The sequence below is a fragment of the Pleurodeles waltl genome, chromosome 4_1 (assembly GCF_031143425.1).
Source record: "Pleurodeles waltl isolate 20211129_DDA chromosome 4_1, aPleWal1.hap1.20221129, whole genome shotgun sequence".
Classification (NCBI taxonomy): Eukaryota; Metazoa; Chordata; class Amphibia; order Caudata; family Salamandridae; genus Pleurodeles; species Pleurodeles waltl.
Window position 1 is genome coordinate 73,437,646 of NC_090442.1, and position 16,997 is coordinate 73,454,642.

At 47.7% G+C, this 16,997-nt stretch overlaps 1 protein-coding gene across 1 annotated transcript in view; it reads left to right on the top strand.

The window, feature by feature from the left end:
• Positions 1-15,889, top strand: part of ARTN (artemin) — a 122,128-nt gene extending 106,239 nt beyond the window's left edge. Inside the window, exons 3-4 of the mRNA XM_069227821.1 lie at positions 1,196-1,412; positions 5,055-15,889. Coding sequence (XP_069083922.1) covers positions 1,196-1,412; positions 5,055-5,488 — 651 coding nt within the window. The 3' untranslated portion in view covers positions 5,489-15,889. The remainder of the gene's footprint in view (positions 1-1,195; positions 1,413-5,054) is intronic.
• The last annotated feature ends 1,108 nt before the right edge of the window (positions 15,890-16,997 follow it).

Genomic DNA, 16,997 nt, shown 5'->3' on the forward strand with positions numbered 1-16,997 from the left:
TACTAAGAGAAGAAGCACAAATGTTTGTAAAATAACCAAAGTTTTTGAGAGAGAGAGAGAGATTCTGGCCTTTTGTCTGTGTTTATGTAAAAACTCCTGGTGAAATCGGACAGACACCTCACAGTACCCGACGGAAAGCACCTGCACCCAACTATTTACCAGAAAACACATTTATTAGAGGACTGTAACACCCCAAACTCCCCCTCTGAAGCTACACCCCTGCCTGCACCCCTTCACGTCCCCTCCCACTGCACCCTTGCCCTGTGGCATCCGATGCCCCGGGGCAGGCTCGGTACCAGGGTCCCCCCCTCGCAGCATGCTGGCCCTCTTGGGCATCCAGGCCTCGGCGCAAGAACCTAGCCGACCCCCACAGCTGTAAATATAGAGGCTGCCCCTGCAGCCGGCATCCTTCAGCGACTTCATACAGCCCGCCTCTTGGGAGTCCAGGCCTAGGGGTAAAACCATAAGCCATTGCCTCAGTCATGCCCCCCCTTCTTCCTGCCCCACACAGCCCCAGTTCACACGTTTAGACCGTACCCCACCCCTGCGTCCTTTCTGCTTCCAGCACCACGCCCCAGAGCCCTGTCTTCGTCCCTTAACCCCCCAGACAGCCGAGCATCGGTCACCTCACGAGGACGTGCCTGGGTGGGGGTGGATGAGGGGCCTGGGTGGGTCAGGGTCCCGGCGCGTCCTCCCCAGCCTCCCTGCACCTCCACGCGCGTCGGCAGCACCTGCCAGGCCTCACCTGGCCGCCCGGCCCCCGCAGGAGCCTCCCGCTCACCTGGAATGCAGGTCGGCCAGCTCTGACAGCCGTGACGGAGTAGAAAGGAATGGCACTTTCTCTGCGCAGCCATTGGCTGCTCGGCAGACCTCCCACCTGCTCCTCGCCCCGTCCCAGCATGGGCTACTGACACCCTGGCTGAAATGTGTGCCCTTGGGCAGGTGGCAGCGCGCCCCTGGGGTCAGGGGCAAATCTAAGGGCAGGGATGCCTCGGCGGTGCCCCGGTGAGCGTGGGCAGAGGCCTGCCAGGGTGTGCGCCTCCCGCACACGTCATGGCCCTCGGTATTCCCGTCTTGTAGCCAGGGCGCCCCGGATGGGCATGCTGCGCGCACAGGGCGCGCACACTCCAAGGGCCCGCTGCGCGCCTCGCCTGCTGCCTGCGCACCGGTCATGACCCTGCCTTCTCGCCCTCAGGTGTCGCTCTGGGCCGCCCTCACCTGCCTGTCCCTCCTCGCCGGGCTGGTGGCCGGATCGCCCTCGCCAGAGAGCTGGCAGCAGGACGCCAGCCTGGGGGACCAGCTGACCACGGGTGACGACGACAGCATGGGCACCGCCAACCCTGCGCTGCTGGAGGCCATGGGGGACGACAGCATGGAGGCCCCACTGAGGGGCACCTGGATCCCGCTCTCCGGTGAGTGACCGCACAGGGACGGGGCTCTGCGGGGATGGCAGCAGCGGTGGGGCAGGGCGCGCGTCTGAGCGCTGCGCCTGACATTCTGGACGCCTCTCTTTGGGCAGCTGTCTGCCCACTACACCAATGGTGGGAAGGGGTGATGCCAGGCCTTCTTGGGCAGGAGTGTACACACCAGAGATGGGCAATCCTTGGGCAGGAGTGTACACAGCAGAGATGGGCCATTCTAGGGCAGGAGTGTACACAACAGAGAAGGGCAATCCTTGGGCAGGAGTGTACACAACAGAGAAGGGCAATCCTTGCGCAGGAGTGTACACAGCAGAGATGGGCAATCCTTGGGCAGGAGTGTACACAGCAGAGATGGGCAATCCTTGGGCAGGAGTGTACACACCAGAGATGGGCAATCCTTGGGCAGGAGTGTACACAGCAGAGATGGGCAATCCTTGGGCAGGAGTGTACACAACAGAGAAGGGCAATCCTTGGGCAGGAGTGTACACAGCAGAGATGGGCCATTCTTGGGCAGGAGTGTACACAGCAGAGATAGGCCATTCTTGGGCAGGAGTGTACACAGCAGAGTTGGGCCATCCTTGGACAGGAGACATTCTGGATGCCTCTCTTTGGGCAGCAACACCAATGGTGGGAAGGGGGTGATGACAGCCCTTCTTGGGCAGGAGTGTACACACCAGAGGTGGGCACTTCTTGGGCAGGAGTGTACAGAGCAGAGGTGGGCCCTTCTTGGGCAGGAGTGTACACAGCAGAGATAGGCCATTCTTGGGCAGGAGTGTACTCAGCAGAGGTGGGCCCTTTTGAGCAGGAGTGTACACAGCAGAGGTGGGCCATCCTTGGGCAGGAGTGTACACAGCAGAGGTGGGCCCTTTTGAGCAGGAGTGTACACACCAGAGGTGGGCCATCCTTGGACAGGAGGGTACACACTAGAGGTGGGCCATTCTAGGACAGAAGTGTACACACCACAGGTGGGTCATTCTTGGGCAAGAGTGCACACAGCAGAGATGGGCCATTCTTGGGCAGGAGTGTACACAGCAGAGTTGGCCCCTTTTGAGCAGGAGTGTACACACCAGAGGTGGGCAATCCTTGGGCAGGAGTGTACACAGCAGAGGTGGGCCATTCTAGGGCAGGAGTGTACACAACAGAGAAGGGCAATCCTTGGGCAGGAGTGTACACAGCAGAGGTGGGCAATCCTTGGGCAGGAGTGTACACAGCAGAGATAGGCCATTCTTGGGCAGGAGTGTACACACCAGAGATGGGCCATTCTAGGGCAGGAGTGTACACAACAGAGAAGGGCAATCCTTGGGCAGGAGTGTACACAGCAGAGATGGGCCATTCTAGGGCAGGAGTGTACACAACAGAGAAGGGCAATCCTTGGGCAGGAGTGTACACAGCAGAGATGGGCAATCCTTGGGCAGGAGTGTACACACCAGCGATGGGCAATCCTTGGGCAGGAGTGTACACAGCAGAGATGGGTAATCCTTGGGCAGGAGTGTACACAACAGAGAAGGGCAATCCTTGGGCAGGAGTGTACACAGCAGAGATGGGCCATTCTTGGGCAGGAGTGTACACAGCAGAGATAGGCCATTCTTGGGCAGGAGTGTACACAGCAGAGTTGGGCCATCCTTGGACAGAAGACATTCTGGATGCCTCTCTTTGGGCAGCAACACCAATGGTGGGAAGGGGGTGATGACAGCCCTTCTTGGGCAGGAGTGTACACACCAGAGGTGGGCACTTCTTGGGCAGGAGTGTACAGAGCAGAGGTGGGCCCTTCTTGGGCAGGAGTGTACACAGCAGAGATAGGCCATTCTTGGGCAGGAGTGTACTCAGCAGAGGTGGGCCCTTTTGAGCAGGAGTGTACACAGCAGAGGTGGGCCATCCTTGGGCAGGAGTGTACACAGCAGAGGTGGGCCCTTTTGAGCAGGAGTGTACACACCAGAGGTGGGCCATCCTTGGACAGGAGGGTACCCACTAGAGGTGGGCCATTCTAGGACAGAAGTGTACACACCACAGGTGGGTCATTCTTGGGCAAGAGTGCACACAGCAGAGATGGGCCATTCTTGGGCAGGAGTGTACACAGCAGAGTTGGGCCCTTTTGAGCAGGAGTGTACACAGCAGAGGTGGGCCATCTTTAGGCAGGAGTGTACACACCAGAGGTGGGCAATCCTTGGGCAGGAGTGTACACAGCAGAGGTGGACCATCCTTGGACAGGAGGGTACACACTAGAGGTGGGCCATTCTAGGGCAGAAATGTACACACCAGAGGTGGGCCGTTCTTGGGCAGGAGTCTACACTCGAGAGGTGGGTCATTCTTGGGTAGGAGTGTAGACACTAGAGGTGGGCTATTCTTAGGAGTGTACACACCAGAGGAGGTACATTCTAGGGCAGGAATGTACACACTAGAAGTGGGCCGTTCTACAGCAGGAGTGTACTCACCAGAGATGGCCATTCCTGGGCAGGAGTGTACACACCTGAGGAGGGCCATTCTAGGGCAGGAGTGTGCACACTTGAAGTTGTCCATTCTTGGGCAAGAGTGTACACACGTGAGGCGAGACATTCTTAGACTGGAGTGTACACACCAGAGGGCCATTCTTGTGCAGGAGTGTACACACCAGAGGGGAGCCATTCTTGGGCAGGAGTGTGCACACCAGAGGGGAGTCATTGGATAGTGTACATACTAGTGGCGGGTCAGTCTTAAGAGTGTACACACCAGCTGTGGGCAGTTTTCGAGTAGGTGTGTATATACCAGTGTTGAGTCATCTTTGGGTAGGAGTGTACACACCAGTGGTGAGCCTGCCTTTGGGCAGGAGTGTGCATACCAGTCGTGAGTCATCTTTGGGTATGAGTGTACACACCAGTGGTGAGCCTGCCTTTGGGCAGGAGTGTGCATATTAGTGGTGAGTCGTCTTTGGGCAGGAGTGTGCCTATTAGGCGTGGGTTATAGCTACGGACAGGTCTCTTTGGGCAGGAGTGTACATACCAGTGGCAAGCCAGTCTTTGGGCAGAAGTGTAAATACCAGACTGTAATGGTACCTTCCTGTGCTTGCCCAGGCTTCTTGTTTTGCTTTCCTAATACTTGAGTTAGGGATTTCAAGCTGGATCCTTTTATTGAAAGGAGACTTGGGGGCCTGATTTACATCTTAGCGGATGAGTTACTCTGTCACAATGGTGCCAGATTCCAGTTCACCAAAATATAAATCCCATTATATCCTATGGCATTGGTTCCCAACCTTTTGACTTCTGTGGACCCCTATTTTATCATTACTGGAAACCGGGGACCCCCACTGAATCGCTACTGGAATCTGGGGTCCCCTCAATGAGTCATTATTGAAAGCTGGGGGACAAATCTGTTAATATTATATACATTTCTAAGCAGTCGCGGACCCCCTGAGGAGGCTTTGAGGACCCCCAGGGGTCCCCGGACCACAGATTGGGAACCACTGTCCTATGGGATTTAAATTTCGACTGACAGGATATCCGTCACCTTTGTGATGGAGTAACCTATCCGATAAAATCTAAATCAGGCCATTGGTGTCTGCCTTGGGTTGTAGTAACTTATGTATCAGAGTTGGTTAAGTTAGGATTCTCTCTTTTCTACTTTGTACCTGTTAATTCCTTCTCTCTTATTTTTACACAGTGGACAATGTTACTTCAAATGGACATAGCCATGCGGACTTCGCGGATGACCTGTTGCTGCGGGCTGAGCGCTCTCCTGCCGGGCTTACCAAGTCCAAGAGCAAGAACAACAAAAAGAACCAGCGCGGAGGCCGCGGCTGCCGCATCCGCAGTCTCATGGTCAAAGTGCGGGACTTGGGGCTCGGCTACAACTCTGACGAGATAGTACTTTTCAAGTACTGCAGCGGAGCCTGCCACCGCTCCAGGAACAACTATGATCTCACTCTCTCCCACCTTCTCAAGCAGAAGGCCATCTCAGGGGGCCCACCTGACAAGGTCAGCAGCCACCCATGCTGCAGGCCCACCAAGTTTGAGCCTGTGTCCTTCATGGATATCAAGAACATGTGGCAAACCGTGGACAAGCTCTCAGCGGCAGAGTGCAGCTGCGTCGGGTGAGGTAGATGTTGCATCTTGAATAACTAGAGAACGTGGGCATGCAGGTAGCGCTGGAGCTCAACTCACGTGCCAGGGAGGAGGATGGCACGTAGACCTGAAATCAAGCAGGGTGCGCTGTGCCGAATAATGGGCTCCTAAGCTTTGAAGAAGCGGCCCACCATAATGGTGTGACAGGTAGTCCGGCGCGTGGAGGAATATTGGAGCAGAGCATCAGTGGAGCTGGTCAGCAACCAACCGAGGTTCAGCCATGTCCAAGAGAAGGGAAGCTCCCGAAAGAACCTGCCAAGACTGTTTCTCCATGTTGGAGTATAAGTGGGTTGTAAAAGGGTGGCAAGTGCTTTCCACCATCTTTATTTCCAAAGAAGAAGGATGTTATAACCCTCAAAAAGTTCACATAGGGTCCAAATGCTTCTGTTTTATAGTTGAAGCTCTTCAGTCCATTAGCAAGGATTGCAAAGCACTTTACAAACTCAGTTTAGTTTACATGCCAAAGCCAGAATGCTTTCCCCACAGTTTTTTTCATTTCTAGACATCGAGAAAGGAGCTGCAAAGAAAAACATGAGGGGTAGGAGTCTTTAGAGCAGAACTCTGGTCAAGGAGCACAAGTTAACTATGGTGTTGGTTGAGTCTTCACCAACACGACCCAGACGAAAGAAGGCAACACAGTCGAATACCTTTTCCAAGCAAGCAACGGAGGTGGGGTTTCCATCATGTGCCTTTTGCATCCAGGAGATATTACAAATGCAGGAATAGTGTGGTTTGACATGTTTACACTGTTATTACACTTTCATTTTTTCATTCGAAACTGTACGCTTCCAAAGAATCTGGACTTGGGGTCTACTTTATGGATTGCGCTTCTTCAGAATCCAAGGTGGTGTTTCCAGCCCTAATTACAGCAAGGTTGTTTAAGCCCTTTTCAGCCCACTCACTAGAAACAGGGTCACCAGTGGTCCTGTTTCCCCATTCAGGAGTGGGATGGGACTATCAAGAGGGGTGAAGACTGTGTCATGAAGGGAGCCTGGTCCATGAGAATCTGCTGTGCTCTGGGCTGCAGTCCACTTCTGTGGATCAATTCCACAATGCAGGATGTTGCATCAACACTATATTTCAAATCTGTCTGCACTATGGACTGGTGGACCTGTGACTGGCACAACTGATTGATTTCTGAACTCCTCTGAGATCTTTATCCCAGAGGACATTTTTAAATGACAAAGTTCTTGAAGGTGAGCCTATCTTAAGACAGGACGATTGTGCAGCCTCTTCTGTTGATAGTTTGCAAATTCAGTGAGAAATTGAGAATTTAACTATTTTATATTCATTGTGTGTATTTAAGCAGCCAGCACAGCAAAGTTAGCATCTGAAGAAGTAGCCTAATGTTTTTTTCTCTATTACTTACTAATTGTGTTTCTTGAAGTTGTGTTTCAAGATTTCATTTTGTTTAGATGTTGAAGTGGAATTTTTCATAGTTTTAATATTGCAAAGATGTTAAAGTGATCCAAAGACTTAACCTCCGACTTCTTCTGATGACGGTCTGCAGGGATTATGGTGCAGTCTCATATCGGTCCATGCACTGAGGTCAGAGTCTTGCAGGCTGCTTGTATTGAGGTTGAGGGTGGTAGGAGCACGTTGGGCACATGGATTGATCACTCAACGCTAAGGCGGGTTTACAGGTCAATGTCACACTCCCATCTCAGGTCCACTGAGTGCTATTACAACTTAAGTCTGTATTCCTGAAGTGATGTCACAGGCTAATTTCAGGTCTTTGGAATGATGCTAGAAAATGCTGTCTTATTCCTGGAGTTATGTCATATCCTTGCACAAGGATTGATGTCCACCATCTTTTTCTTTCACTCTGACAAAACTTTCAAGATTTTGAGGTCAGATCAGGGAGCTGAGGTCATTACTCCAGGGAAGCAAAATCCTGTCCAAGTCACTCTGTGTGGGTCAAACTTTTTTACTTACTGGAGCTAAATATACTACAAGTTACCAAAATGTGGCTTACAGAAACAGCCAATCCTGAGATTCGTCAGGCTGTTTCAGCAGGTCATCATATTTTTAAAAGAAATAGACCTGGAGGTAAATGCGGAGGCAAGCTACCCACATTTAGAAATGTCACCTTTCTATGTCTGTAGGATCTCTGCCAGGTCTTAAAATGTAGGCAACCTCCTTCTCTGTGTATGTCCCACCCGGCCATTACATTACTTTGTTCCTCACATATTGTCCTCTATGACTGCTTTTCCTATTCTACATTTTGAGGTACTCTACTCATTGTTATCAAGAACTAACCAACTTTTTATCATTGAAGATTTCAATTATTGGGCAATGAAAATCAAAGGGATTCTGCAATTCACTCCCTTCCTAGAACCTAGCACAAACAAATCAACACCCCCCACATTAAATGTCACCTTTTAGATCATAGTGGACTTTAGGCCTCCATTTTAAAATCATACAGGCTAAATCTAACTGCTGGTCAGATCATTTCATCATTACATTTCCCATTCCTTTCCACCACACAAAAAACTTTAACTAAAAAAAAAGAGTATATCCAGGTTTGTAATTCTTACAAGATTGATCTAAAGAGGTTCCAGTGTGACTAAAGAAATGCCACTCAAACAAGGTTGGAGTCTGTAGAGGAGGGATACCTAAACTACAAAAAATGGATAACTCTGTGTGGCATATCCAGGTTCCAGTAAAGTCTAAACATATAAGCAACCACAGAAAGTCTGCACCTTGGCTCACTAGGGAAGAACGACTTACCAAAACAACGCTGAGGCAAGCATAGAGATGCAGCTATAATGACACCTCCACAACCAAATTCAAACAGCTATAAACATATATAAACTAGTAATTCAGTCTACTAAATAGGCACAGACAAAGTGACATTGTCTTACAACCCCCCCTGGAAAACCTTAGAAAATCTCTCAGATAATTCTGAAATACCCGAAATCTATTCCTAGCAACAGTTCTGTAATTCACTAAAAGTTTATTTTATTCATAAAATACATCAGCTATGTGATTCTCAACACTTCCAAATATTTGTAACAGAACACGAGGCTGCAAAAACTCTTTTTAATCTCACTTTACTTTCTAAAAAAATTATATGTAGCCTTAACTAATTTAAAAATAGGTTACCCTCCCATGGCTGTCATATTGACATCTAAACACTACTCCAGAGCAGCTTAGTCAAGAACCTGAGACTAATGTTTAACACCTTCGTAGGACAAGATGTTGTCTTAATTAATGCAGTTCTTAAAAAAGTTATCAGAAGCTGAATCCTCGATAACAAAGACGTTTAGTCAGATCTGCATCTTACCCGTGGCACTAAAATATTAGGCAGTTACATGGCAAACAACTAGGCAATTGCCTGCAATCCAGTGAAATACTTGGTGATACCCAAACTGATTTTTGTTCGGCACGAAGTACTGAATGTGTCGTGTTAGCCATAGTCGATGAGCTGAGGATGGAGGCTGACCATGGTGGGATCAGCGCGCTGATACTATTAAATCTCTCTTCTGCGCTAGATATTGTAGATCATGGTATCTTCTTCCATCCTTTAAAGGTAGAGGATATTATTGATTCTGTCTTGGTCTAGCTCTCATTTATGAAAGAGCACTTAATCAGGTAGACTTTAACCAATAAGGGCCCAAGATCTGCCTTTGAAATGTGGTATTCCTCTGCATTCGCTCCTTTAAGTCATCTCTTGGGTTTTTATGTGAGGCAGCTAGCTACATTCCTCCACATCGCTTAGGCGGATGCCATCCGGTTGATAGAAAGACTGGGTGGAGATCTGGCTTCTAGAGTTTGGTTCTAACAGTGCATGAGAAGTATCTGGGAATGGATGGATAGCAGCTGGCTCAAACTAAATGTTGAAACCAAGATGATAGTTGTGAACACCAAAGTTGACCTTTGGCTAGACCCTTATCGACCTCTGGAAAGGGGTCCTGTTTCTGGCCCTTATATAGACTATTATACGTCTTAGAGCAAAGACTGATTAAAATCCTCTCCTTCCAAACAGGTATATGCTGTAGTATCTTTAGGTCATTTCATCTGAAAACATTAAGGAAAATGTTGACTTTCTATTGTGAAGATAGTAAAAGATGGGCCTTATCAGAAGTTGTCTTCTTTAGACTAGGCCACGTAAATTACCTCTAAGTTGGTCTGCTTGATTACTTACTTCAGAAACTTCAGGTGAGCCAGAATTTTGCAACTCAGCTACAGAATTAGCCACACATGTTCTCTCCGGAAAATCTCTACATGGACTTCCCGTCAAATAGCATATTCAGTTTGACATTCAGAATTGTACATAGAGCTGTATATGGGTCCTCCCCCTGTTTCATATGCAAAGAGATCAGCTCCTACCAGCCTGATAGAGATCTTCGGACCATCATAGAAAACATGGTGGTGACTGCCAAAATCACAAAAATAGGACTGAACAATGTCGTTTCTCTATTTACACTGCTAAATTGTGGACCGTTCCTCAGGTACATCCAGGACAAATTTCTTGCCTAAGTGTTTCTTAGGCGCCATCTGAAAAAAATATTCTGTTTCCCAAGTGTTCTAGCTCCATTATTCCCAATCTTTGATTAAGAATTATCTGGTTGCAATGGCTTCAGGGCCAAGAACACTTATACAAGCAATTGATAAAGCTTTATAACCTAGAACAACAAACTAAAAAGGACCATTAAACACTCAACTCTAACAAGGATGTAGAACCAAAAACAGGGAAAGTTCTGATAAGTTTACAAAAAGGCTAAGCTGGGATCCTGGGGCAGCCACAAAAGAAGCTGCTCACATTTGCATCCAACAACACAATAAAATGTCACCAAATTAAGCAGGCATATTAGTGATCCCCCCAGGAATGCCATTGTCTTGTCACACAGATAGTGAAGCTAGGCATACTGTTATTAGCAGCTAGTGCCAAAATAGAAAAATCAGAAGATACAAAGATCTTCCAGGGTGGTGTAGGTAACGGAGCTGTGATTCGTCTTGGGTCAGTTTCTTGGCTGGCGGAGAAGCCGCAGGTCAGACTTTAGTTGGACTGGCATAGGTATGCCCCAGACTGCTTGGCAGGCCAGAGGGCAGCTTCATGGCAGAAAACTCTAGGATGCTACTGGCCTAAACCTCCCGGAGGCCCACTGAGGGTGAAGAATCCCACACAGATACATAATGGGCGCGTAGGTACAGTCGGCATAAAGCCCGAGTCTATGTAGTCAGTCCAAAAACAGTCAGTCTTTGAACAGGCCCGATCGTCCGTAATAGCTTTAGAGATACCCCCCAAAGAAGAATCATTTGCACCCAACTGATCCTGATAACTTTGACCCCATGTCCCTCCTGCTCCCCTGACACATGAACAAGTAGTGATGGCCCAGAGACAACATACTGACCACCATGCCACGGTGGATCCTTATCCAGCAGGGCTCTGTCCAGGGTTCTTGCATTTTCCATTGATCCTGGAATGTAGGCAAATGGTGTTGAAGCAGTGACATCATCAGATTTGCCCTCCAAATACCCACTTTTCTCCAGAGCCATTCAAAGGTTGGACTCTGGATTTGTGTTTTAGTTTAAGTCTTCTCTTTCCTGCTGGACTCGTTGAACACTGATTGCGTTCACTAATGTTCCTGTTAAACGGGCAGTCCCGCAGGGCTCTACACTTTCAAAGCTTATCATTTTCGTCACTTCTGCTTTACGTACCACAGTGATGCTCATATATATTTTCCTCATGAAGAAGAGGGCAGGTGTAAATCCAACAAACATTACTTTCTCTCTCCTTGAAGTCTGCTGCTATATATCCAGTAGTTTATCTAAACAGAGTCCCTAAATCAATGATTTTACTTAGCCAGAAAGAATTTAAGGACTATGGCCTCTTGCTTTGGTAACATGTCTGGCACCCACCTCAAAGATGAGAGATGTTGGTGTTTCAGTGGGTTCCCTTTTCCTTGATTGTCAGCCTTCTCTAACAGGATTCATTTATTAACTGAAGGTTTTGAGACATTGCTTGCCTTTTGTTTCTTTAGCCAGGGGCTAGGATAAATGCCTTTGTTCCAATTTATGACAGTGGGATCCAGCTTGGCTTTTCAACTTCAGCCACACATGCAAAATGATGATCCTGGATTTTGTTTATTATTAAAGATAGTCCATTCTATTTTTTCTCTACCTTTACCATCTCTAAGGGGGAGGAGGTCACCACACACAACTGTACTTATTTCAATATTTTATGTGAAGCATTTCACACCAAGGGGTCCATGTCTTCTAGTTTAGAAATATCAAACCGCTCAATGTTCTGCATCAACATTTGACTTGGAGAAGTAGGGAGGTAGGTCCTTGTGAGTTTAAACATCGAAAATGTGAATCACTTACCCCGGGGCTCTGAGAATTGAGAGACATTACTTCAGATTCATAGAAAAGTTAAATACCTGCCTTAATCAGTTTTCTTTGAAAGTATTCTGTCACTTGAACCTGAACACAGCCCAAAAACCCTCAGGGTGAAACAACACTTTACAAATAAGGAAGCAGGTAGATCCAGCTACCAAATTCAGAGGTTGCTTGCTTGAGCTTGCTAGCCAGATTGCAAACAGTTCCCTAGAAATGAACTTGTGAAAACCTTAAGTTCCAATTGTTGGTTTCTGTCTTAATCCATCAAATGTTACCCTCCTGCCATTCAGTGTGGGTTCTTCTCTTCCTCTGTTCCTTAGCTGTGCAGTCTTGGCTTTTCTTGTGTTTCCCATGACCCGCTCTGATCATTACTACAGCTGATCCATGTTGTGCCCTCTTGTGTGCCACGCGGAAACTTCTCTACCTGCCCCATCTTGAAACTTAAAAATCAGTCGTCGGCAAAAGCTGATATCGTCCTGTTCCAACAAGGGTAATTTTCCCTGCACAGGGGACTTCCCAAATACTTCAAAGTCAGGAGGTAATTCAAAGTACAGCAGCAAGTGCTTCCAAGTGCTACATAGGCAACTCGGGTCTAAACAGCTATCAAGTCTTCACTGGCTGCTGATTTCCGAGGAGATCTTTATTGAGGACATTTGTATGGCATGTCGAGCCATACCCAAAGTTAGCACAGACTTTATGTTAAACTGAGAAGCTAGTTACCAGGTGTATTGTTGAAATATAGTTCTTGTAGCATCCTCCAATATCTAACATTATCAAAGTTAGAAACATTGTCCTAAACTCCAGAATCATCTTATTTTTAGAAAGAAACTAAAAATAAGGCTCTTTAGCAATGATTATGGCCATCATCTCTCAGCCATCTTTTAGACTGTCAGATTTGTTCTAGGGAACACTGTGGGTTACCACATGTCCCACAAAAAATATAAACTCCAACTTAATGGACTATGTGGTTTCTTCTGTTGTTGCTTCAGATGTGTCTAAATGTCTTACTGGAGTTATGTACGTATCTAAAATCTGTTGATGGATTTCCTGTTCCACGGTTTGGATACAAGAAAAGTATCCATTGCACGACAGAGCATGCTGAAAGCACTGATGGTCTGGCATGCGCACATCGCTTGGCGGGAACGCTTATTGGTTTTCACAGACAGCCAAAGAGCGTTTTGTTTTCCCACAAGTGTGGCTTCCTGGCTCAGAGCGGTTTGGAGGAATGCAGCCAATAGGCCTTCGGGGCTCTTACTAGGTGTATGTGGGGGAGGGGGGCTCCTCTAGGGGGAGACCTGTCCTGCCAACTAAATATTACATTTCCTGAAGATTAAATGGATTAAGAGCCTGCATTGTTGATTTCCGCAGGTTTTTCTGTACAGTACCCATGGCTGAGGCACATCTGCGATCAGGAGGAGAGCCTTGTGTATCCAGTGGCGTAGCGTGGGTTGTCAGCACCCGGGGCAAGGCAAGTAATTTGCGCCCCCTAACCCGTGGATTTTAGCACTCGAGTCTCTTCCAAGATGTTGCGCCCGGTGCGGCCGCCCCCCCCTGTACCCCCCACGCTACGCCACTGTGTGTATCGCATGTAGTAAGGAGGGGGCGTTGGTAGTGCAGATGCGACCTAGCCTGTGGTGACTTTGGCATTGATAGGCCACTAGTGAAAGGCCATCTGGCTGCGGAAGATTGCGACACTTGTCAGGAAAGGCCAGTGTGTCTGAAAGTTTGGTACGGCTGGGGCAGAACCAGTCGTAGGTCATGACACATTTGGGTCTGTTGGTGGTGGTCAGGGAGAGCCAGGTATATTTTAGGACAGGCTGATGTCTGTGGAAGGTTACCGTCCCAGCCTAACCCTCTCACAAACAGCACTTTTATTTCAGGATAGAAGATTTGTGTTAAGGATTCTTTTTGCCCTTCCTCGTTTTGATGTTTACCTTAGATGTCCATGGAGCAGCAACCATATATACTGCATATCACCAAAGATCTGTAATACCATACAGAAGTCAAACACCAAGAGCCTCCATTCCGGATTTCCTTAAGGCATACTCATTCGTCAAAACAACCTGGTTGCAACCCCCTTCAAAAGGGTAAATAGTGGCTTCCAGGGCCCTGTTCTTGCTGTTCCATGTTGTTCAAACATCTGTGTGCATTGGGAGCACATAGGCATTGTGAGGAACTGGGCCACATACACACCAAGAGGAGCTGTGGCACACAGTGTAAGGAGTTGGGGCAGGTACTGTGTGGAGCTGTGGCACATGAACCAAGTGAGAAACTGGGCCTGGAGCAGGGTCTGTGTACGGAGCTATGACACATGGACAGTGTGAGGAGCTGGAAGAGATAGTCTGTGTGAGGGTCTAAGACATGAACAGTGTGAGGAACTGGGGCAGATAGTCTGTGTGAGAGTCTGACACATGAACATTGTGAACAGCTGGGACAGATTGTCCGTGTGAGAGTCTGTGACACATGAATAGTGTGAACAGCTGGGACTGATAGTCCGTGTGATGGTCTAAGACACATGGACATTGGGGGGAGCTGGGACAGATAGTCTGTGTGAGGGTCTTTGACACATGAAACGTGTGATGAGCTGGGACAGATAGTCTGTGTGAGAGTCTGCGACACATGAAACATGTGTAGAGCTGTGGCAGATGTGACCTGATTAGTGTGAGGAGCTGGAACAGTCTGTGTGAGAGTCTGTGAAGAGGTGGGGCACATAGAAAGTGTGAAAGAGTTTTTAGCACATAGGCAGAGTGCTAGGGGCTAGGTTACCCACAGACGTTATCATACATGGACAGACAATATGTAGAGAGTGGGGCCCATAAATAGACAGTAGGAGGAGCTTTGGGCACACAGACAGATGGTGGGAGAAGTTTGCAGTGCATTTATCGAAAAGGAAGAGACTGGACCACATAGACAGGATGGGAGGAGCTTGCGGCACATGAAGCAATAGGGAGGAGGTTGTGGCTGCCTGGATATTGGGAAGGGTTGTGGAACTGGAAAGGCAATGGCAAGAGATTGAGGCTCAGGACCAAGGAGTGGAAAAGTTTGGGGCTCCTGAACAGGCAGTGCAAAGAGTGTGAGGCTCATGGGCAGGCCATGGGTGACACTTGGAGCCCATGGACAGACTGTGCAAGGAGTTTGGGACATACGGACAGGCAGTGGGAGGAGTTTGAGGATCCTGGACATGCAGTGGGGGAAGTTTGAAGCTCCTGGACAGGACGTGGGAGGTGGTTGGTGCTCCTGGACAGGCAATGGGTGTCACCTGGGGGCCACGAACATCCAGTGCGAGAGGCTAGGGATACATCAACAGTGTCACAAGCTGTGATACATATGAAAACAGCGTAAGAAGCTTGGAACGCCCTTTAGCCAACATTGCTCTCTATTCGTCATATATAACCAATGCTAAGTCCCAAGTGCCTAAAGGTGATTCAGCTCACAGTTTGTGCTACATGAAATATATACTCTGTTAGTTGTTTGTATTCATTTATCCACCACACCACCACCATATGGCAATAGTGCTTTAAAAAAATAAATATTAATAATAATGGTGTCCTTCTGTTACTGGACGCACAAATGCATCGCACAACCACACACGGGGCTTCCAATCCCCTGGTTAGCCCCACCATAGGCTGTACTTCTCAGGTGCCTTCTATTTATTTCATGTAAATTATTTATTTATTCATTTTATTAATATTAGTGTGTTCTCCTTCTCCCTCGTATTGTATTTATTGTGAAGTGGATATCACACCTTCTGTCTTTAATATTAACAATGCGAGTACACGCCCACCCCCTCACACCCAATAGGGGGACAACAGAACCTCATTGGGCGGCTTCAGATGAAAATTCTGTCTTAAAATGCAGTATTTCCACGCATTGTGTGACACCAAAAATTGATTTTTTTTACCATATGTTTATAAATATATATATATAATTATATATTCTTAACCTTATTTACTTTTCTAAAGTGTTCGCCAAAACTCTATTTTTGTACAGCATTATTGTTACTGTAAAAATAAAGTTTGTGAAATGTGATGTTGTCTTGCTCTCTCTTTCTCAGCTCCGCCTGTGATTTCAACATTTTTACTACAGAAACTACAACCTGTGTTGCCTCCTCACCTTGAATAATAGATGTTAATTTTACCCAACTAAATGGCCTCTATATTTTGACCTAAGAAGAATGAAAGACAGAGACAGTGATGCAGAGATCAGGGGGCTTATTTATGAGGGCCTTTGTGTCGCTCTTCCACATTGCAGTGCGGTGGAAGAGCGATGCAAGCCCAAAATGCAATTTATGTAGCCACGCAAGGCCACCCTGCGTGGCTCTGAGTAGCTTCATAAATCAGGAGTAAAACAATGCAGCGCAAATCGATGTGTTGCATTACTGTTCCCCCGGGGTGCGTTCCACGAGTGTTGCGTGGGTGTTCCCACACAACATCAATGGATTTTGACTCATTCCCAGACTTACCAGAAGTGGTAGACCTGGGAATGTGCCTAAAACCTACGCCTCTCTAGGTGAGGCGTAACACGGAGAAATATCTTTATTTTTCCTCATTACTTCTTCTTTCTATGTGTGCTGCACTGTGCAGCACACACAGAAAGAGGAATATGTCTCAAAGGATTGTTTTTGTGCAGGAAGGTGTCCCTTCCTGCACTAAAACAATCCTCCATACAATGGAGGCACACTTTCATCATGGTGCAAGGGTGACTTGTGTTGGTGCTAGGCTGCCAAAACTGCATCAGCACAGGGACAAAGGTAGGTATGTGCTATTTTCTTTAAAATGTGGCACATTCTTGTTCTTTCGCTGTGACTCAACACTGCACAGTGAACTGCTCTGCTGCATCACTGGGCTATAAATATGGCTCCTAGTGACTAGTAGCTTGCGTAAAGGTCTTTCAAGATGGCGTCCGTAAGGAAGTTCCTCACTACAATTAATTTTCTCTATTCCATAAGCCCCGACAAATAAGTGGAGGAGACGTGAAGCGTTTCATCCACCTCCGACGGGTTTCCCATTCTCCATTCGAAAACATAACATTCTCACCCGTGATCTTCGGTTCACTGTACGGTGCCTCAAGAGGTTCACCGTACGGTGCTCTGAAAGGTCAATAAATTACATAACATTAATACATTACTTCCCAACAC